General features: G+C 39.7%; 1 protein-coding gene across 1 annotated transcript in view; it reads right to left on the bottom strand.

Annotated features, from left to right (window-relative positions):
* Positions 1-24,436, bottom strand: part of TMEM108 (transmembrane protein 108) — a 245,803-nt gene that overhangs the window by 105,575 nt on the left and 115,792 nt on the right. The window contains exon 2 of the mRNA XM_005863671.2: positions 15,760-15,845. Within this exon, the coding sequence (XP_005863733.1) occupies positions 15,760-15,799 (40 nt within the window). The 5' untranslated portion in view covers positions 15,800-15,845. The remainder of the gene's footprint in view (positions 1-15,759; positions 15,846-24,436) is intronic.

Below are 24,436 nucleotides of genomic sequence, written 5' to 3' on the forward strand. Positions count from 1 at the left end.
GTGTATATATATATATATATATATATATATATATATGTATATATAATGCTAATTGACCTATCCATTATCTTACACAGTCACCTTTTTCTGGTGGTGAGAACATTTAAGACCTATTCTTTTAGAAAATTTCAAGTATACAAAACACATTGTGAAGATGACTATTAGCCAACCAAGATAAGCTTGGTAGACAGTGAAACCTGGTGAAATGAAATCTTCCTACAGACAGATTTAGAATTCAAAAAGCCTATCAGAAGGGTGGCATATGCTTCAGTTTTCTGTGCAAATCTGATTATAGCTAAAAAGTTAAAGAGTTTAATATATGTTTAACAAGCAGTAATAACTGGATGCACTAACTGAAAAGACCACATACTGCCCTTGCTTGTGCTTCTTCTTTGGCGAGCTTTTCCCAGGCTACCTGTCTCGGGTATGGGGATCTAGTGACAATCAGGGGCTTTTTCTTTGTTTTAGAGCAAAAACATTCACCTGTTTTAGAAGTGTAGATTCAAAGGATAGTAAGAGTAGGAGCAACCTTATAAACCACTTGATGTTCTTTTTTAATGTCCTTTTTATAGGTAGATAAACAGAGCCTCCTTAGAAATGGGTAAACTGAGGCTCAGAAAGATGAAATCATTGACAGCAAAAGCAGTATTAGAACCCAGCTTTTCTGACTCTCAAATGTTTCTGCCACAGAACTACTCTTCTGTCTGACATGATTGTCTTGGGTAAAACAGCAACTATTGCAACGTAGGCTGCTCGACATTGTTTCTTTGAACACTGAATAATGATGTCAGAGACCTCCTAGTCTGAGCCTCCCATCGTACAGATACATGATCGGAGGTCCAGAGAGCTCTCCCCATCTGCTCATTTAGTTCTCAAAATGATACAACCCCCAACCCTTTCATATTTTGTTTCTCATTATACTCTCAACTTTCTCCCTCTTGATTTTACTCTGCATTGCTTCATAGAAACATGAAACATCTGCTTAGAAAATACTTCCTTACATACTGTGTAAAGAAAAACTTAGTGGGAACTTATATTAGAAAAATCTAAAAGGAGAGTTATATTATCCCTGGGACCCAGCAAGTAACTTTCCTTTTAGAGTTTTCTGATAATATCATAAATACTGTTTAAAACACTACTGTCTTCCTAACCATTCACTTGCTAAAATTTTCATTCAGTCATCTATAGAATAGCCACACAACTCAAGGAGGAACCCATTAACACAGTCTACAATGTGAATGATGCCCCTACAGTCGTGTAGCTCACAACTTGAATAACCTCAGATGATGGCTCTGTTTCCATTCATCTTGCATACCCAGACAGTTCCAGCTCTTTTAACACTACCATAGCGGGGAGTTGAAATGAATCATGTTTTACTTTCCTTTCATCCTTCTCAATCTGTGAACAGCAATATTTACTCCTATCAGTCTGTCAAAACTTGAAATGAATGTGGTTCTGGTCACTCATTTATTTCAAGGGTACTCACATCAACAGATGTGGTGATGATGGCAGTGATGATAACGGAACTCCACAATAGAAAACTATTAGTGAGCGCAATGCTGTAGGAGTCCCATAGCAGCAGTGGTTAGAACTCGTCATTTCTAAGAAGCACTCCTATTGCCATTATTTTACTCTGAAGAATTGATTGCTTGGCAGGCTGTCTTGTTTCATGAGTTACCCTTCTGTCTAGAGTTTTATGCTTAGAGCCAAGAACACAGAGACAATTAGACGACTATCCAAGATTCAGGTTTTCCTCCCCTAGTACGTATTTGTTCTGGGAAGTGGCTGCCCAGCCATGGAGAATACTTCCCAGTCCCCTGCATCTATTCTAGATGGAGCCATATGACTAGTTCTAGCTACTGGGATGGAAGCAGAAATTTAAGTGTATTACTTCCAGGAAGAGAAGGGTAAATCCAATATTTATCTCCCTTCTGTAATAGTCTTGGAGGCCAGCATTGAAGATAGTGGGATCATAAGATGGGAGAACCCTGGGTTTCTGATCATACCTTAGAAGAAAGCCACCCAACCAGAAACATTTGCTTGGAAACTTTGGGTGAATGAAAAACAAACCTTTCTTTTAAAAATATTTATTTTGATTGTTGACACTATTACAGATGTCCCCATGTCCCCCTACTTTGTCCAATTCCACCCAGTACCCTGGCATCACCACACTGCTGTCGGTGTCTATGGATTATGCATATATGTTCTTTAGCTAATCTCTTCACCTTCTTTCATCCAATTCCTCCCACACCCCTCCCCTCTGACAGCTGTCAGTCTATTCCATGTATCCATGCCTCTGGTTCTATTTTATTCATTGTCTATATTGTTCATTAGATTCCACATATAAGTGAGATCATATGGTATCTGTATTTCTCTGACTGGCTTATTTCACATAGCATAATAATCTCTAGGCTCATCCACAATGCCCCAAAAGGTAAGAGTTCCTTATTTTTTATGGTTGAGTAGTATTCCATTGTATAAATATACCAGAGCTTTTAAAATGGGCTGTTTCCAGATCTTGGCTATTGTAAATAATGCTGCTATGAACCTAGGGGTGCATGTATTCTTTATGATTGGTATTTCAGGATTCTTAGGATATATTCCCAGAAGTGGGATTGCTGGGTCAAAAGGCAGTTCCATTTTTAAAACTATTTTCCACCAACAGTGAACTAGGGTCCCATTTTCTCCACATCCTCGCCATTACTTGTTTTTGTTTTTGTTGATGGTAGCCATTCTGGCAGGTGTAAGTTGATATCTCATTGTGGTTTTAATGTGTATCTCTCTGATGATCAGTGATGTTGAGCATTTTTTAGTATGTCTACTGGCCACCTGTATGTACTCTTTGGAGAAGTGTCTTTTCAGGTCCTTTGCCTATTTTAAAAATTGGATTGTTTGTCTTCCTGGTGTTGAGTTGTATGAGTTTTTTATATATTTTGGAAATTAACCCTTTATCAGATGTATCATTGGCGAATATGTTCTCCTATTTAGTGGGCTCCCCTTTCATTTTGTTGATGGTTTATTTTGCTGGGCAGAAGTTTTTTAGTTTGATGTAGTCCCATTTGTTTATTTTTTCCCTTTGTTTCCCTTGCCCTAGTTCAGTGGTCGGCAAACTCATTAGTCAACAGAGCCAAATATCAACAGTGCAACGATTGAAATTTCTTTTGAGAGCCAAATTTTTTAAACTTAAACTATATAGGTAGGTACATTGTTTTTAACTTAATTAGGGTACTCCTAAGGCTTAGGAAGAGCCACACTCAAGGGCCCAAAAAGCTGCATGTGGCTCGTGAGCCGCAGTTTTCCGACCACAGCCCTAGGAGATATATCGGCAAAAATATTGCTACCAGAGATGTCTTCAATTTTACTGCTTATGTTTTCTTCCAGGATTTCCATGGTTTCATGATTTACATTTAAGTCTTTTATCCATTTTGAACTTATTCTTGTGTATGGTGTAAGTTGGTGGTCTTACATTTTTATGTTAACCCATTGTGATCTTGGGGTTGTTTGTTATAACAGATGACATATATTGATGAAAATAATAACTATCTGTTGGTTGGTTGTATGAAATTCTTTTAGAGAAGAAATGTGATCTTTATACATTATATACTTTGTAGTGCATTCAAATTAAGTGCTTAATGAATGTCCATGAAACTCTGCCTTAGAAAAAGATAATTTTTAGATATCTTTCTCAGGGAGTTTCAGATTTTTGAGATTTTATTTGTTTGCTTTTTAAGGGTCACATCAAGATCCAGCACAGTGTGTGGCATAGAATAGTAGGCACTCAAATATTTGTTGAATAAATAAAACTAGTGCATATCTTTGCCTATTAATCTCATTCAATGTCTGTTCGGGTTACAGAATGGCTGGCTATGGACTGACTGAGATCCTAGGGAGCTCAGTAACCCATCAGACATGCCAGCAGGACCATACAAATCAAAGACTAGACATCAAATGAAGTGAGACGAACAGATAAAAACCCAAGGGATTCTTGTTTCAGTGATATAAAATAGGATGGGGCAAAAGTAGGTTTACTGTGGTTCATATGGAAAATAATACAATGATTAAAAAATAATACAAGAATAAAGTCTGCATTTCACATACTCAAAACTGTAAACCCACTTCTGCCCCACCCTGCATATAATTTTAGATAAGTGGATCAATGCCAAAGAATTTTGCTTTGTGAGATGAGAGAGGAAAGATAAAGAAAAACAGGAACAAATTAGAGAATTGAGAATTTTAAAAGGTGCCCCTACATCTACAGTTAGAGATCATAATGTCTTAAATCATTATGCTTGCTATTCAGTATAATTTCTATTATAGAGTAAAAGTTCGCCAAAGGATTGGGTCTGAAAATCCCATTGTTTGGCATTTGATGATTTTCAAATATCCTGCAAAATTCTATTGATTATCTATTGATGCTGTCTTTGCCAACTGCACAAGCATCCTTGTTAATATGAAGAATATACAGGGTGGACAAAAAAGTAGGTTTACATTAGGAAACACAGAGTTTAATTCTTGTATTATTATTTATTGATTAAATAATAAGCCTACTTTTGCCCACCCTTGTAATGTATTAGAAATCTATAATCTAGCATAGTTCTATCTAGAACTAAGACAGGGTAGTACATTTCTTGATTATTGAATGTCACTCTACTAACACTCCAAGAAAGCATACTTTCTGAAGCTTAAAAATATATATTTAAAAATACATATAACCCTTATTTTATCATACACAAAAATAAACTCAAAATGAATTAAAGACTTGAACATAATACCTGAAACAAAACCAAAAAAATCCTAGATGAAAACATAGGGAAAAGGCTCAATCTTGGTGATTTTTTTTTTTTGGATTTGACACCAAAAGGAAAGGCAACAAAAGCAAAGATAAACAAGTGAGACTACATCAAATTATAAGCTTCTACACAGCAAAGGAAACCATAAAAAAATATGAAAGGGCAACCAATAAAATGGGAGAAAGTATTTGCAAATCATACATCTGATAAAGAGTTATTATCCAATGTATATAGAAAATCAGACAATTCAATAGCAAAATAAAAATTGGGCTAAGGAAGTGAATACATATTTTCCCATAAAAGACATATAGGTCAACAGGTATATGAAAAGGTGCTCAATATCACTAATCATTAGGAAAAAGCAAAGCAAAAGCATAATGAGATGCTACTTCATGCCTGATAGAATGACTATCATAAAAAAGATAAGAGATAAATGCTGGAGAGGATGTGGAGAAAAGGGAACCCTTGGGAATTATTGGTGGGAATGTAAATTGATACAGCCATTATGGAAAACAGTATGGAGTTTTCTAAAAAATTTAAAAATAGAACTACCGTATGACCCAGCAATTCCACTTCTGGGTAAACATGCAAAGAGAAAAAACACCACAAACTTGAAAAGATATTTGCACCTTCATGTTCACTGTAGCATTATTTACAATATCAAAGACATAGAAACAACCCAAGTGTCCTACAGAAGATAAATAGATAAAGAATATGTGGTGCATATATACACAATGGAATACTATTCAGCCATAAAAAGAAGGAAATTATGCCATTTGCAACAGACAGTGTGAATATACCTCGGGGGCATTATACTAAGTGCAATAAGTCAGACAGATCTCACTTACATGAGGAATCTAAAAAAAAACACAACAAACCCACAAAAAACACAAAACCACTACACTCATAGAAAAACAGATCAGATTTGTGGCTACCAGAGGTAGGAGGTGGCAGTGGTGGGTGGGTTGTAGGGGAACCGGATGAAGGTGGTAAAAGGGTAAAAATGTCCTGTTATAATAAGTATTAGAGGATGTAATGCACAACATGATGACTATAGTTATCACTGCTGTATGGTATATTTGAAAATTGTTAAGAGTTGTAAAGCTGAAAAGTTCTCATCACAAAAAAACCCCCACCCTTCTTTCTTTCTTTTTTTGTTATCTATATGAGAGGACGAATATTACTAATCTTACGTGGTAATACTCATTTTGCAGTATTTGTAAGTCAAGAAATTATGCTCTACACCTTAAACTTATGCAGTCCTATATGTCAACTGTATCTCAATAAAACTGAGAGAAAAAACCCAGACAGAGTAACTGAATAGTTTTCCAAAGATGACATACAAATGACCAACAGGTACATGAATAGGTGCTCAACATCACTAATCATCAAGGAAACCCAAATCAAAACCACAATGAGATATCATCTCAGACCTTTTAGAACGGCTATCATAACAAAGATAAGAAGTAAGTGTTGGCGAGGGTGTGGAGAAAAGAGAACCCTTGGGCACTGTTGGTGATAATGTAAACTGGTACAGCCACTAGGATCCCTTTTCTAATTCCTTATACTCCTTTGTCTGCATTTCTTAATTCTGTGCTACTCTGAGACCTTAAGCTTCTTCAAAATATTTTTATCACCTCTCTTTTGGGCTCCCTCACTGGGTCATATCATCCAGATTTGACATTAGAAATTAGAAAGCGACAGGTATTTTCATTGGTCCCATGACCACAACTTGCATTTTTTTTCCTCTTGAAATACTGTAACTACAGAAGGAAATGATCTATGTTGAATGAGCTTGGCAGTAAGGCATAGTAGCCCCTGAGCAATGAACCAGTGAGGATGTGAAAGAAAACCAAGATGAGGCAGGAGCAGGAGCTGGAGAAAAGGAGCCAGCTGCAAACAGTGCTGCTGCTGACAACCTAGGCAGTCCAGTGGGTGTGTAAAGCCATCTGGCCTTCACCGGGACAGGTGACGAGAGCTCATTTGTGGAGCTGGGGAAATACCCAAAGGCTCCAGACCAGGTCAGCTTCCCTGTCACAGCTCTGGGTGACCAGCCTGTCAAGGGCGGGCCCTCAGTGCTGAGGACTAACAGGAAACAGAATCCAGTTCCCTAGAGGAAGACGCCGACGGGTGTGCAGTAGGCAATCCTGAGATGGATTTCTGGCCGGGCTCTCACGTCCACAGGAAACGAGTGCCGGGGGAGACACCAAGGTAGAGGTCCGAGGCAGGTTCGGGGAGGACACAGCAAGGCATGAGGGGACAACTGGCTGCTGTAGGACCCAGGAGGTGGCAGTAAAGCATCAGTTTCCATCCTTCATACTCAGAGTATTCCCTACTCTCATTTCCCACTACAACTCCTTCAAAGCTTTTCTATAATTAACCGAGTGTGAGAGAAGCCGTTTAAGGGCCAACACTCCCTGCCCTTCGCTGCTCTGATGCTGCCCCATTGTTTGACATATTTATTTACCTCTCGAATCCCTCTGATGCAGCATGTCTCATGACTGTCTCTGCTCCTGTCACATTAAGTGCCGTGACTAGAATATCAGACTCGACACAAATTGTTCATGTTTCACTTGGCCGTGTGAAGAAAATGTCACTGTTATCCATGTTTCCTATCTGGCCTTTTCCACCTCTACCCCCACATCCAGCTGGTATCCAGGATAAACAACTGGAGGAGGAGGAGGGCCGCTAGGGCCCTGAAACCTTTCTTATCATCTGGGGGCCTGGTTAGCAGCCACCCAAGGGTAGCAGCCTTCAATCAGCAGAGGGGTGGGTGCAGCATTTTTTGAGGGCTAAAGACAAATTTAATTCAAGAAACAAGCGGGATGTATACTGGGAGCCAGATTTCCTTTCCCATCCTTTTTCACAGTTGCTATAATAATCTAAGACTTCTAAAAATATAGCCATAAGGATGGCACAACCAGAGCTTGCTAACTCAAAAATAATGAGGCTAAATGAACTACAGATTCATCGGCTTATGAAAGGAATGGCCCATCGCCTTAATGGGTTGTAACATTTCTTTTCTCAAATATTCCACAGCCAATATCTGACTTGGGAGAAAAACCCTCTCTTTTAAAAAATTTTTTTAAAAAAAATTGATTTCCGAGGAAAGGAGAGGGAGAGAGAGAGAGAGATAGAAACCAATGATGAGAGGGAATCATTGATTGGCTGCCTCCTGCATGCCCCACACTGGGGATTGAGCCTGCAACCTGGGCATGTGCCCTGACTGGGAAGAACCGTGATCTCCTGGTTCATAGGTTGGTGCTCAACCATTGAGCCACACCGGCTGGGCAAACCCTCTCTTTATCCTGCTACTGGTTGTTTTATTTCTTTAAACAGACATAGGGCAGGGAGGACAAAAATACCAACCACCAGAGTTTCTAAAACCAGATGAAACATATTGCAAGGGCAAGGCTGGACAAGGTCACTGATTGAAGGTGAAAAACTACAAGAAGAAACACACAATCAGATGGCATGAACAGCCTAGTTAGTAGGTCACGAGGACTGTGACTCAGGTAAAATATGGGGGCTGTGGGACTCTGGAAAGGACATTAGACTTGGAGTAAGAAGACCTGGATTCAAGTTCCTTGTAGGATTTATCTTCTTTGGGTTTCCATTTCCTTAATGGTAACGTGGTTATAAAAATTACGCCTGTCGACAGGGTTGTCAGGATGACTAAATTGCATTTGAGATGTGAAAACACTGTATGAAGTACAAAGGCTTATTTTCATCAGTCTCCTTTGGTTGTAGTGCTGGTTATGGGGACTAATCACGACTTCTCTCCAACTTTGGGACCAATTAAAATGTACATAAAAGAATCAGAAGTCATCATTATTACTAGTGACGTTGGATTCAAGAACCTGGCTTGACCTGTTGCTTCTTACTATAACCTATAACATACTATCTTCTTTTCATCTTCTGTATCTGTCTTCTTGATTATACTAGAAGCTTCTAGAAAGCAGAGATTATGCTTTCCATCTCTTTGTATCACCAGAATTTTCCACAGAGCCGTACAGGCAGCAGGTCACTGTCTGACAACCATACGATTAATCATGTTTGTACTCTAGTCTGTGTGAAGGCTGGGAACTCTTAGGTTCTTCTTGGATTCTGGCCTGAAGAATCTCCAGTGTCCATCACATTTGTTAAGGCAATGATTAAATGTTTCAGAAAACTCTCAGAGAAGTCTTATTATAAAGCCAACATGAAGTTGCTGGAAAAAAATCCCCTTTCTTCATTTAAAAAACTCTGCTCAAACTTCTCTTATCCAGAACAATCTTCAGAGTTTTACCATATCCGAATAAGCTAGAAATCTCCCTGTTAGATTAGTCCCCATTGGATGAGGTTTAAGTGCATTAATGGGGGTTCCACTGAACTGAAACCTGGGTGAGGACATGCTAGACTGTCTTTCACATTTCTTTTTTTAAACTTTTAAGCAGGATTTGCTAACAGAACAACAAAAGAAATGTTAACTGAGGACAGTAGTGAAACAACATCCATGTTTGGAAGGAATTTTACAACTTATAAAATGTTTTCATACCCTTCTGACTTAACTTTCAACAATCCTCAAGGTAAATGTTTATACTCATCATCTGTGCACTGTAGTTAAGGAAGATGAAGCAGTTCTGGGAGGTCAGGGATTCTGTAGTCACATAACTATTAAAAGAAGAAGTGAGAGCTCAAAGCACATCCTTTAAATCCAAATACCACGTGTCTTAGCAAAGGTATGTTCCTATAGACATTGGAAGTTACTCATTAAGAGTTAACATTTAAATTTGCACTAGTCAACAGCTCTCTTAAGTGTGAGCATGACTACCCTCCGAATGTACCCGGAAGTCATAAAACTGAGTTTCTTTAAAATATTTTATTCTTCAGTCTTCACTGGCATTGCTACAATAAGAATGTCTTATTAAGGTTTGTTTAATCTGCATAAGAGTTGTTGACTCATGCAAATTAAAAAATTACAACTTAAAATGTAAAAGACATTAAATCCACACGCCTAAACTTCCTGGGTTAATGTCACATTTCAAAGTGTTACTTCCTCAATTTTTCTGTGTGAATGACTTATCCTTCAGAACCAGAGACCTGTTCTCCCTAGAGAACATTTGCAAATTTTTTCATAATGAATAAAAAATCATGCCTCAAATTCTTGATAATTCAAAAGAATTATCCAGCACAAAGTGAGAAAGAAATAGTCATATAAAATCAAATTCTAAAGGGGGCCCACTGCAGTGACTAGCCAAGGGCCCTGCTTATGTTTTCCTTTGCTTTATAACCCTAGCTAGCCCATGCCTTACACTCCTCTCATCCTTAAAAGAGAGCAAAAACTAAGTTCCAGTAACATAAAACTTCAAGTTCTAACAGTTTCTAATCCTACAACAATGTGATTCTATAGGTTTCCTCCCTAACATCTATCCTCTAATTTCCTAAGTCAACCTGGTTTTGCTCCAAGATCCACTTCATCACCAGGCACTCAAGTGATTCAGCGATGCTGAGAGCATCTCCTGACTCAGAGTAGCCCTTCGTAAGTCCAAGACAGTGATTCTCAAAGTGTGGTCCTGGACTAAAGCCTCAGCATCACTGGAAACTCAGAAAGGCAAATGATTGTCCCCATCCCATATCTACTGAATTGGAAACTCTGGGGCAGGGCCCAGCAATCTGTATTTAAACAAGCCTTCCAGGTGATTCTGTGGGATGATGAAGCTTTAAACCACCGCTCTAAGCCAGTGATTCTCAACACTGGTTGCACATTAGAATCATCTGATGCCCAGGCCCCACACGCCCCACCTCCCCCCAAGATTCTGATTTAACTGATCTGGGTTGGGGTCTGGCCAGGCAAGGGGATTTGCTAAAAGCTCCCAGGGGATTCTAGTGTACAGGCAGGTTTGAGAAACACTGATGAAAGCCAATCAGTGTAATCCAGTCTAAAAAACTAAATTGCACTGTCGATGAAATGGATGCCTCCATTTCCATTATCTGACAGAAGACCAACGTGTCATTACCATTATTATAGCCACTGGTGGTTCCAAGAGAGAACTGCAGGCGGATGAACTGCTCTCTGCTACTAAATGGAGCAGAAAGCTCCTTTATTTTCTCAAGAGCAGCGTTGTTAGTAGCACCAGGAGCGATGGATTTGCAGGGGGTGGTGGATAGGCAGTCCAACAGCTGCTTGGCAGGGAGGCCCCCTCAATTGGTATGCTTTGTATGGAAAAGGGTGAAAATTATTTGGAAAGAATTAGTAGTCAGCCAGGATATGAGCCCAAGCAATCTCAATCCAGAATCCAAGCCCTTAACTGTGGCTGCTACACGGTCTCCTCCATGGAGGTTAGGACCCGGCAGTGTACAAGGGAAGGGAAGATACCTTCATGGCAGAGGAGAAGGTGAAGATCCCTCATTTCATATACATACACGAGGCGATATCTTTATGATTGCCTGTAACATCTAAAAGAACCTACATTTCTTTTTGTTTTGTTAATCCTCACCAGAGGATATTTTCTCCATTGATATTCAGAGAGAGTGGAAGAGAGGGGGAGAGACACACACATCAACTCGTTGCCTCCTGCAAAGCACCCTGACTGGCACCGAGGTACGTGCCCTTGACTGTCTGTGGACCAACGCTCTACCCACTGAGCAGATCTGGCGAGGGCAAGAACCTACACTTCTGAAGTCAACAATTTGTTTAGACCTAACTACTATGTCAGTTACAATTTATAACAACTCTTCCTCCTTAACCTCAGAGAGAATTTCCTTTCATTTATCGCGAGAAACCAACCGTGACAACAGACTACATGAGCCCACTTCAGTTAGTGACAGACCAGCGACTCGGATCTCTCTCCAGCTTCCACCGGGAAGCTCCCTTGTAACGCGGCGCCTTCCTGGGGTGGGAGCTGGGAATACAGATGGGTTTGCTGAAACTTGGCCCTAAAGCAGAATTTTGTGGCAGGGACTATGTAACCCAGTCAGCCATAATCCACTGTAGTAATTCTCTATTTTATCCATATATGTGTTTCCACATTTTAAGATGTAATTGATGGTATGTGACAGTCTTATAGTTCAAGCAGCATTTTTTTTTCTTTTTCAGTGGTTCATAAATAATAGTGTATCTTACAATGAATGAAATTGTAGATTTGATGAAATATGGTAATTACATTAAACATATATTGAATCCCACTATAGTTCAAGGTCTAGATTTGGCTAGAGATGGGGGAATGAATGAAATGGAGTCCCTAAATCCAAGCAGCTGGAAGACAGGGAAACAAGTACATGCAGACCCAGAGCTAAATATTTTGCAGGGGATGAAATGCCTGTTGTGGTGGCTGGACACACTGTGGGCATCCCCTGGGTAAAGTGGGGTGTGTTTAGGGGGTAGGGGCATAAAGGAGAGAAGTGGTGAGAGATGAGGCATGAAAGTAGTTTGGAACCAGGTGACTGACCAGTCATGAATGCTTAACCTAAGGATTTAGGCTTTATCTTTAGGTCAGTGGTTCTCAAACATTTTGGTCTCATGACCCCTCTATACTCTAAAAAATGACTGAGGACCATAAAGAGCCTTTGTTTATGTGGCTTATATCCACTAATACTTTCATAAACATGAAGGTGCTCATCACCACCCTTATCCTCAAGCTTGTCGTTGTTCTAAGGCAGTGGTTCTCAACCTGTGGGTCGCGATCCCTTTGGCGGTCAAATGACCCTTTCACAGGGGTCGCCTAAGACCATCCTGCATATCAGATATTTACATTACGATTCATAACAGTAGCAACATTACAGTTATGAAGTAGCAACGAAAATACTTTTATGGTTGGATCACAACATGAGAAACTGTATTTAAAGGGCCAGAAGGTTGAGAACCACTGTGAGGTAAAATGTGCTAACCCTTCCCAAAGGGCTAAAGCTGGCAGGATGAAACAGTTAGTACTGCACTACGGAATGGAGCCCAGGAAATAAAACAAAGGCAGAGATAGTCAGTTGTAATAAAAGTAAACTATTAAAACCTCAGTGGCCCTGCCTGCCAAAGATTGCATCCCTCAGCCCCTATCAGGCCCACATAAGCCCCAACGACTGCTGATTGTGAAGCATTGACCTAGAGAGCCTGGGTGTTTTTTTCCTTAGCATCATCTGACATAACGAATATGATGCACACTTTACCAATCATGGCTTAGAAGCCCCCCTGCCTAGCCACAGGGACAGCAAAGGGGCCACACTGCTGGTTTTTGGGGTGTGATAGAGGTGCCAGGCGGGAAGAAAAGACAGGCATGAACAAGGAGGTCAGAAAGACCTACGTGTGAATTTCAGCTCCATCACTCACTACTGGATCACCATGGACCAGTCCTTAACCTACTCATTGGTCACACTTCTTCATCTTAAAACAGGTACCTTTAAAAGAAATGAGAGGATGCAGGGAAACTGATCAGCAAATGTCTGTGAACACAGCAGGTACTCAAGAGGGTGCAGATTCTCTGGCGATTATGACTCATGAACTGGCTCATGTCCACTAGTAAGTAATTGCTTGTTTGTTTTTAACAGACACCCTCTTCAGTAAACTAACGATGACTACAAATTCTTACTAATGTTCCCGTTGACAGGTGGAGTCCAATCCCTCACCCCTTGAACCAGGGTTGGTCTTAGTGACTTCCTTGGCCAACGCGATGTGGCTGAAGCACTGTCTTGGGATTTCTAAGCCTAATTCATAAGGAGCCTTGCAGGCTTTGCCCTGGCCTCACAGCCGTGAGCCGCCATGTAGGAAGTCTGTACACCCTGAGGCCACTGTGCTGTGAGGAAGCCCCACTGTGTCATGTGAAAAGGCCTCAGGAACAATAAATGTCGGGCCAGCCCCAGCTGTTCCAGCCTCCAGCTGCTGGGGTTATGCCAGCCCAGATCCCAGACACTGGAGTCTCTGCCAACCCCTGCCCAAACTGCACATTCGTGAGCAAAATAAGTGATTGTTAATGCTTTAAGCTACAAAGTTGTGAGGTCGTTTGTTATGCAACAAAATATAATCAGAACACTCTCTTTATCAGGTCTCCCCCCCTCCCCCACTCAAAATTAAAAATATCAGTTTGCTGAGTTATATTAAGTTACATATTAAATTTATGTTGGTTCTGTAGTTCTCAAGTCTATTTTAGACACTGAAAAACATTTTGTTTGTGGACACTGTTAATCTAGGCATAACTTATTAATTGGTTGACCAATGATATATATGAGCTATTATGTGTGTATGTGTGTATTTGTATGCATGCATGGCAGATATTTTTCTAAATATCCAATTCCTCTCATGAGAAAAAAATGCTACAATAACAGTACTTCATCTCAATGAACTTGTGAAAATCATGCTCTGAAGTCAGACTAATTGAATCTAGTGCCTGAGTGCTCCACTCTCCCAGCTCGGTACAAAGCTGGGCTCTAGCCCACAACCAGCTACCTAGTAATCAGAGCAGTTTATCGAAGGCCACTATCTACCTTCCTCCTAACCAGTAGGAAGCTGCCTACTCTGGGCTGCTTGCATTGCCAGGTGAGTTTGCAAGGAAAGTGTTAAGGCAGAGTAGGTTTATGCAGCGATCCAGATAATCTTTGAGGAAACCCCTTCAGGTTTTGTATATGCTCCACTTTGAAAGGGCCTTGTGATAGCATAAGACTTGACTCTGAACCACGGAATACTCACCTGATGCCTTTCAAACAATATTGGACCTTATAATATTATGCAAACTTTGGGGCATATAATCAGCATACGTGAAAAATATTTTGCTGCCTCCCAAATTGACTATACTCTTTTTCATTTCCTGGTTCTTCTGCCTGCAAAGCCTGTCTCTCCTTCTTGAGGGTGTGTGTGTGTGAGTGTGTGTGTGTGTGTGTGTGTGTGTGTGTAATCTTATTTTCCCTTCAGATGTCCCCTCTCCCAGCAAGGCAGAATTAATCATTCCTTGATGACATTGCTTCTTCAACCTGTAAAGCCTCTTCTTTAACAAGAAAGCTTATCATTAAAAATAAAAAGAAGCAACAATAAACCCACAGTCCTATGGAATACATGGAGAAAGGACTTAAGAGTCCCTATAACTCTTGGCGACATTCCACCAGGCTGAAAACGGGTTGACGTGATCTGTGTTTCAGGGATTATAATTCAGCAGCAGAAATGAGTTGATTAAAATACCATCCAGAATGCTGTCTGTAGATAAAGTGCTTTGAACTGGGGTGCAACATAACCTGAATTGCTAAATTCTAAGGGCCGACTGATGATTTGCATCTCAATCTCTTTTCATGCTATTTTGTTGGCAAAAGTTAAGGAGCCACTCAGCCTAAGAAAGATAGGCCCTCTATTTACCTCGGCAAGAACCAGACAAACACAATGAATTTCAGATTTTCCCAACTCAATGGCTTTTGTTTGACGTGGAGTGGGTCAGTCTGAACATCAAACCCACCAACTTACAGGCATTAAGTAGCACCTGGCACTTTGCAGCACAACCCACAAAACACATGAGCAACATGCAGAAAGTCATAATTGAATACTTTTCACTCTGTCACCAAACTTAAATTACATTTTCAACACTCATTATTTAAGAACATGTATAACGATGCAAAACATTCCAAGCCAAAGGCTGTGCAGATACTGAATGGTAACGGGTGCCAAGTAACAAAGTCCATAAAACACAGCCTACCATTCCCTCTCCATGGGAAACTTACAGAGAGTCACACTGGAACACCCTTTATTCTGCCACAAAAACAAGAACAATAGTGTTTTTGACACTCACTCTTGAATTAACTATGCAGAACATGTTAATTTAGAATTATTGTAACAGAGTCCACATTACAACGGATACCCAAGGCAACAGAGTAACTTAGACGAAGCAGAGGGAAAATTTACTGTCCTCTCTCATTGACCAAACCCTGGTCTTCCTCCAGAATGTGTGTAAGTTTCTGGCACCGGACAAACAATAACATTTTTATATTCTAGGAAAGAAGAAAGGCGACATCAACTTACTTAACAGTTGGCAATAGAGGGCCTGTAAACTTCTCTTCATGGTATCATCTGGTCCTTCTTGTCCTCCAGTTTATTCATGATTCTGTCTGGGAAATTGGGAGAAGAAAACTGTGATATCAAGTCAATAATCAGAAAGAACTCCACTTCACATGATCCCAGTTGTAAAGGCCACCAGTAAAACACCTGCCTCTGAAGAGGAAACATTCTTGGACTGGATACAACATAGTTTAATTGACAACAGTGTATGTTACAAAACTCCCAGTTAGCCAATTGGTCAAATCCTAAAACTATGCACACCACTAAAGGAAAATTATATGGGTAACTAGAGAGTAAGAATCAAACTTTGGAACTTTCGAGGCTTCCAATTAATCTCCACCGAATCTCCTGAAACAAGAGAAAAAAATTAAAAAATATTTTTATTGATTTTAGAGAGGAAGTGAGAGGTAGAGAGCGATAGAAACATCAATGTTGAGAGAATTAGTGATTGGCTGCTTCCTGCAAACCTCCTACTGGGGATTGAGCACGCAACTGCAACCCGGGCATGTGCCCTGCCCTGGAATTAAACAGTGACCTCCTTGTTCATAGGTTGGTGCTCAACCATTGAGCCACACAGGCTGGGAGAAACAAGAAATTTCTAATCTCATTTCCACTATGGTGCTCACCAAACAAACAACCCAAACATCTTTGGGTTGAAATTATATATTAAATAACTTTTCTGTTATAAAAGATACCTCTAATACAGAACATTTGGAAAATATAGCTAAACAGAAAATATAGGTAAGAAGATACAAAAACATACAAATGACCTATCTCTCCAGCCTTTCCTGTGCCCTTCTATTGGTCAGTTTCATTTACATATTATACATTCTAAATTTCTCTCTGTGTGTTGTAACTATTACTTTACTGCTTTATTTTAAATGGCACACAGCATTACTTTAAGTAAATTCCTAGAAATGAAATCACAAGGACACAACTTACAGCTTTTGAAATATGTTGCCAAATTGACCTTCATCAATACCAGTATCAGGATATCCAATAGACTACAACCTACCCAATGAGAAAAATTTATAACTTCTTTCCGTCTTTGCCAAGGAAACAGGCAAATGTTCCATCGCATTACTTTAGTTTGCATTTTATGTATTTACTAGAGACCCAGTGATGAAATTCATGCATGGTTCCTCAGCCCAGCCTGCAGTCCAGGAAGCTGTCAGTCGAACATCCTTAGTGCTACCGTGGAGGTGGGAGAGGCTCCCACCACCACTGCTGCACTCACCAGCCATGAGTCTGGCTTCTGGCTGAGCGGTGCTCCCCCTGTGGGAGTGCACTGACCATCAGGGAGCAGTTCCTGTGTTGAGTGTCTGCCCCCTGGTGGTCAGTGCACATCATAGCGCCTGGTCATTCCGCTGTTTGGTCGATTTGCATATTAGCCTTTTATTATATAGAATTAGTCATTTGTCTTTAAAAATTATTTTAATTCACATTTGACAAAGATGCTCCTCCTGAACCTTCTTCATAGGCCCTTCCATGCACTTTCTTGTCAAACCTAGTTTTAGCAAGAACCCTGCTAAGTCAGTTTAACTGCCCCCCACCCCCTACCCCATCAATATCTAATCACCCTCAATATATGATCTGGTCCCTCATCCTCCACTATCCACAGGGGATGATCATCCTGGCTTGTCTTCAGCAAGAATTCTGACAGGTCAGGTTAGCCAGAACGCCTTGATGTTTTATCTTAGTATTTTCTATCCAACGATCCTGATCCCTGTTCCTTCCTAAATTCTCACTTGCCCACATGTATTAGGGTTTGAGCCGAATCTCTCAACCCCACTGTAAAATCCCATTGCAGTGGTCCCTAAGCCCATTTCAATGATCCAGAATAAAGTCTGTCTTACAACTTTAACAGTGTCATTAAATACTTTTTTCTTTAACACAGTCTTTAACCATTCTCTACTGGCATGCTGGGATTTTTTGTTCATGGTATCCCAAGTAGAATTGATTTATCTTCAAGATTTTGAATTGAGATATTGTTTCTCCTTTAAAGTATACAATTCAGTAGTTGTCAGTGTATTCAAAAGTTGAGCAACTATCACCAGTCCCTAATTCCAGAAAATTATCACTCTAAAAAGAAACTCCCATGTTCATTAACAGGCATTGCCCATCATCACCTGCCCCAATCCCTGGCAACCACTAATCTACTATGGATTTGCCTATTCTGTACATTTCATATAAATTGAATCATGTAATACATAGTCTTTTGTGTCTGGCTCTTTCACTTAGCATAATGTTTTCAAAGTTCATTCATGATAAAGCATGCTATTTTTTCCTTATTTATTTTAAGAATCACACACACACACACACACACACACACACACACACACACACACACACACACACACACACACACACACACACACACACACACACACACACACACACACACACACACACACACACACACACACACACACACACACACACACACACACACACACACACACACACACACACACACACACACACACACACACACACACGCACACGCACACGCACACTCACTCACACTACTATGGTTAGAAAGTTTTAGTCCAGGATTACATAAATAGTTGCCTGTACTTTCTTTTGGAGTTGTTTTTACTTCTTTTAGATCTGTTTCTGGACTTTGTATCAGGTTTTACTTCTTTGTTTGCTCATTCTTCCACCCTAACAATAAGTGTTTAAATTACTCTTGATAGAATTAGTCCTTCATTTTTACTCTTGTTTTTAAGATTTTCCTAGTTCTTTGAGCTTATTTATTCCCCAAATTAATTTCCAAATCATTTTACTACATTCCAGAAAAATAATCATTGGGATTGTAGTTGGAATTATCTTCTACTTGCTTTATTACTTTGAGAGCTGATCTCTTCAAAATTGGAGTGTGGTAAAGAGAAAAAGAAATGATATTTTAGACCGTTGCTCCAGAGATGAGAATTCTTCTCAGAGGTGAGAAGTGCTATTATTTTGGAGGGTGGTGGTGGTATAGTTCAATTATTTCGTTGCTTAGGAAAATTGAAGTTCCCTGAGCCCCTGGTGTCATCTGGATGAGTAAGAGGAGAGAAAGAGATAGTTAAGCTCCTCTCCATTATAAAATAACAGGAGGTTTGAGTTCCCAAAGGCTATGAAGGAGGGGTTAAGTGATTCAGAAATCAGAGATGATAAAAGATGTTAAGAGACAGAAAAAAAGGCAATTCTAGAAAACAGCAGCAGGTGGGAGCTAAGAATAAAGGATAAAGTGAGAAATTCTCCACAGGAAATGACCCACAAACTTTAAGATATATAATAGTTAATTTTTCATTGCATCTTTTTTATGCTTTTTGTATTTATGTACTCTATCTGTCTTCCTTCTCCCCCACAATGCTTATTCACCACTAGCACCCTTAAAACATCAGCAAAAGTCTTATACAAAATAGCCCTGTATTGATGGTGCTCAGCTGGGCATGAAAGAAAAGACACCATGGCCTAAGACAAGGGTGACCAGGAACAGAGGTAGAAGCCACTGGAGCCCAAGCAGTGGTTAGTAGACATCTATGGAGGGCTTAGGATATGTTAAGTACTCATAAACGTACGGTGATTAAATGAATGAATAAATTAATGATCAAGTAACAGGAGAGCAGAGAAATAGTTTAGTTTGTATTGATCAAAGAGAACATATGCCCCTTGATCATCTCTGGAAGTTCTTAGAGATTTTCAAGAAACTGTTTGACTTTCTACAAGGTGTGGCCTAGAGCCATTTTATTCACATAATAAGAGAAGACTGAGCCCATATATCTGGGACACTTGAGATCATCTGGGTTACATAGGGCTAGCCCAACTATAAGCACCACATGGCCTTGGATACATTCAAAACTATGTTGATTTAGGCCTTTCTGTGGAGTTTTGCAGTGTTTTTCTTCATGTAAGCTCTATGGTCTTGTTGAGTTAATTCCTAGGCATTTTATATTTATTCATTTTGCCTCTGTAATGGTATTTGTGTTCCATTATATTTCCTAATTGCCTCTACATGAAAATGACTGAGTTTTTATATATTAATTTTATGACCTAACTGAACTCACTTACTGTTATAATGATGGTTTCTTGGCTGATTCTCTTGGGTCAATTGTGCTGCCTTGGACGAATGAGAGCCACAATGAGATCCCATCAAAAGCCTCTTTTTAACTATGTAGTAGAAAACATTAATTGTATCGAGTGCCTCAGGGAATAATTTAGGAGCTTCGAGGATGACAACTAATTTCTGGAATAAAATCTTAAGAAAATACCGAGTTTTACAGTGAAAAGGCTGAATAAAAGCAAAAAGAAAGAGGAAGATGATGAAAACATCTGACTAAACATGCAAAGACAGTAGCACAGGTGGGGAAGTCGCTGATTATTAGCTCAGGAGAAACAAGGGGGTGCAAGTAACCTGAACCCTTCCCTCCCTAAAGAGAGCGAGCCTAATAGAAGGCTGCCTCTCCCATTGGCTTAAGTGGGACATTATATCCATTCCATTGGCTCAGGAGAAAATTTATCTTTTGTAGGCCACTGAAAATGTTTCAATTAAAAATGTCCACTTAGCAAGAAAAAAGCAGTAGAAAGCCCAAAGAAAAGCTCTGATATCTGATATTCAAATTGACTTGAAATGACAAGTTTATCGAGAAAAAGTATGAAAGAATAGCTAGGAAAATCCTGGAAAACAAAGCCAAAAAGAACTCACAACAAGGTGGGGTTAGGGGAGGAAAGAGCTGCCAGCCCTACCAGACATAACATACTCTAAAACCTCTATAATTAAAACAATTTGATGCTAACACATGAATAGACCCAATTTTATATGGAAATTTAGGATATGATAAAGGCAGCATATCAAATCAGTGGGCAAAAGATAAACCTTTACACGTTGTTGAGAGAATGGCAGAGTAATGTGAAAAAAAGATAACTGTGCTCATTACAAATATCAGGCACCAACATAAGTTCCAAATGGGTCAGACATTTAAATGAAAAAACAGTAAAGAAAAACATATGGGTAAATTCTTCTGTTACTTGGGAATAGAGAAGCTTTGCTAACTAACTTGGAATCAAAGTTTGAAGCAGTAAGAAAAATGATAAACTCTATTACATAAAATGTTACAGAAGTAAAAAATACAATTAAGAAAAAAAAACAAATAAAAAAACTAGAAAAATGTTCACCATATAACAAGCAAAGAGTTACTATCCCTAATTTTCTGTAACCCTCAAATCAATACTCCTGGTGCTTTAGCAATCATTTGCAGACATATGCAGAGTGGAGAAAAATTTGAGTTGTCCAACGTGCCATGTTCCCAGTTGAGGTCAAACAAGGCAATGTTATCTTCTTGTTTCAGATTTTATACTGTGAACAAGTATCCTTTCTCCAGGCTCTTTAGTGCCATGTTTTCAGTATTTTTGTGCTTTTTGAAATGGCCCCCAAGCACAGTGCTGAAATGCTGTTTAGTGTTCGTAAGTGTCAGAAGACGGTGATGGGCCTTAGCCAAAATGTATGTCTTAGATAACCTTTGTTCAGGCATGTTATAATGCTGTTGGCCTGGAGTTCAAAGTTACTGAATCAACAATATATATTAAATAATGTATCTTTAAACAGAAACATATAAAACAAGGTTATGTATTGATCAGTTGACAAAAATATGACCAACAATCCAGGCCAACAGTAGAGCTTGAACAAAACAGAACAATGGCTATCATCTCCCTAGGACAAAGGAAGATCTGATTAACCTGATGGCCAATATACCTTAGAGTTGCCCACCAAGAAAATGAGGGGGGAGAGGAGCAGGAGAATTGACATATCCGCCAATATCACAGGCCTGCAAAAGTGTGGAAAAGAGCATATGCCTCCATTTTACAGGTGCGGATAGAGATACCAAGAAGTCAAGATCTTTGCTCAAGATCAAACTGCAAGACCTTGTTGCTTGACTTCTCTGATCTGTGGGTTTCATATTTGTAGAAAGAGTAGAAGAGCACTAGATATACTTGTTGCAAGCCTGAGACAATGCATGCAACAGAGAAAGTGCTCAGTAAGAGTCAGCAACTCTTCCCAATAGCAGAAGGCAAGATGATGACATATTTAAATCAGATTTAGAAATTACACTTAGGGGTACAAATGGAACTTTAAGGTTCTTATTTATAATTTATTAGAGGCCTGATGCACAAATTCATGCACTGGAGGGGTCCAGCTGGCCTGCCCGATGGGGGCCATCAGGGGTGGGCCGGCTGGGGCAAGAGGCCACAGGCATTCTGGTTGTTCTGCCATTTGGTCAATTTGCATATTACCTTTTATTATATAGGATACCTTCATCTTCCTTAAAAAGGATCTGAGTAAGCTTACTCCTAGATGCACCCTGTACAATGGAATTATTAACATGTCAAAGTACCTTAATGACATCAGAAAGAGAGACTCAAAGTTATGTGGAGGAAAGGGAGGATTAATTTTACTGTCAGATGCAATGGGACAATACATTTCCCTTAGAGCTTCCTGAAAATAAAGGCAAAAAGAATAGCTAGCATCATTTTTTTTTTCTGGCTGCATACACAGAAGCACATTTTTTAAAAATTTTGTTAGAAAAATAAAACTTTTCTGCCCCTAAATCTGAGAAAAGATCATTAGACAGATCATCTTTTGATAAGCATTAGCATCCTTAATAACAGTTTTATAGAGTATAAACAGAATATTCTTATCACATAGCTGTTCCTTATCAACCCACAATGCAAGGTAAGGTCATTGTGTTAAGTGGTAATTCAGGGAAAGCATTTTAGTAAGTAGCAGGAGCATCATGCTGTAGGGGAAAGAATCAGGCAGGTTTGCCACTAAGTAGCTTTGCTATGTGACCTTAGGTGAGTTAGTTAACTTCTCTGAGTCTCAAGTTTCTCATTTGTAAATGGAGCTGATACCTACCTAAATCACAGAATTGCTGAGAGAATTAAATAAAGTACCTACTGTGTGCCTGGCACATTGTATGCGTCTCTCCCTTTCTCCTGAGCTAATGGTGTACAAATATGCTATTTTTGGTCATTTGTGGATAAAGAGAACTGGGAGAACAGAAGGAACACACTGATATTCAGCAGGTCCGCCCAGGGCTGGAGCGTCGGGAGTGTTGGTTCACTTCACGAAGGCAAATGAGAAGGTTTCTCAGGCTCACTTATACCCTAAGTTACAAACAGATGCACATGCACACAGGGCTGGGTTTGGGGTTGTAGTGGAGTGTTTAGTCAAATTCTTTTGATACAGATGTGTTGCCTTTTAAACAAAGGAATATCCTTCAGTTCCATACAGAAATAGATGTTCTCTCTCATTTTTTCTTGAAACTTATGGCTCTTCTAGCCTACCTTCCAAATTTTCTCACTTTTGTGCAAGATATATTTCACTTTCCTTTGAACTGGTGATCGACAGTGTGAACACAATTACAGTGCCTGCCACTGTGTCAGGTCTGGGAGTCCTGGGACGATGGTGAACAAGAAAGAATAAGGAAATAGTGTTTTTTAACTCCAGCCAACTGTCAGCAGCAAAATGGGTATTGGTTTGTTTTGTTTTTCTTAAAGAAACTGAAACTCCTCTCAAAAATGTTTTCTCTAAATTTTCCAGAGAAGCCAAACATAGAATCTTCCTATTTTAAAATCCTAGTAATGAGTTCATGTAGGCCAAGACTACAAGCCAAAAGAAATAGGGCTGCACAATTTCTGGTGTATAAAGCTTTCCTGGTGCAGAACCTGCATGAGCACTTTTCTTGCAAACTGAGTAGAGTGTCCGTCTATGGAGAGTAACACTGATGGAGGAAGCAGGTCAGATCCACCCTCTACCCGGGCTTCCTTCGGCCAGTCCTCAAGCAGCCTGGGCTCCAGGCTCTCACTCAGTAAACTTTTAAAACAGGGGTGGGGAACCTTTATAACATGATTTGCGGGCCATACAAAATTATCAACTTAAAAATCAGCCTGCTATATTTGGTCAAACATTTAATTAACTCACCCCTAATGCCTGGGCAGGGCCAGACCAAATGATTTCTTGAGCCTTATATGGCCCGAGGGCCAGACGTTACCCATCCTTGTTTTTTAAATTAATTAATTGGTTTTTTTTTATTGATTTACGAAAGGGAGAGGGAGAGATAGGAACATCAATGATGAGAAAGAATCATTGATCAGCTGCCTCCTGCATGCCCCCTCCTGGAGATCAAGCCCGCAACCCAGGCATGTGTCCTGTCTAGGAATCAAACCGTGACCTCCTGGTTCATAGGTCCACACTCAACCAACTGAGCCCTCAGTAGAATGCCTTTCCTCTCTTCCCCTTAATATTTACTTCTCTGAAAAATGAAATATTGGAGGTTAGGTTGTCAAATCCACTGATATACTGAATTCCAAACGAAAGGGCAAAAATTGTCCATCTCATGCAAAGGAGAAGCCTACAAAGGGGAATCAATTATAAGCAGATCTCATCTTATTGCACTTTGCTTTACTGTGCTTCACAAATGTATTTTACAAATGGAAGACAAGACCATGATATACTGTCCAAACGAAAGGGCAAAAATTGTCCATCTCATGCAAAGGAGAAGCCTACAAAGGGGAATCAATTATAAGCAGATCTCATCATATTGCACTTTGCTTTACTGTGCTTCACAAATGTATTTTACAAATGGAAGACAAGACC

The sequence above is a fragment of the Myotis brandtii genome, unplaced genomic scaffold (assembly GCF_000412655.1).
Source record: "Myotis brandtii unplaced genomic scaffold, ASM41265v1 scaffold18, whole genome shotgun sequence".
In the NCBI taxonomy this organism is placed as follows: Eukaryota; Metazoa; Chordata; class Mammalia; order Chiroptera; family Vespertilionidae; genus Myotis; species Myotis brandtii.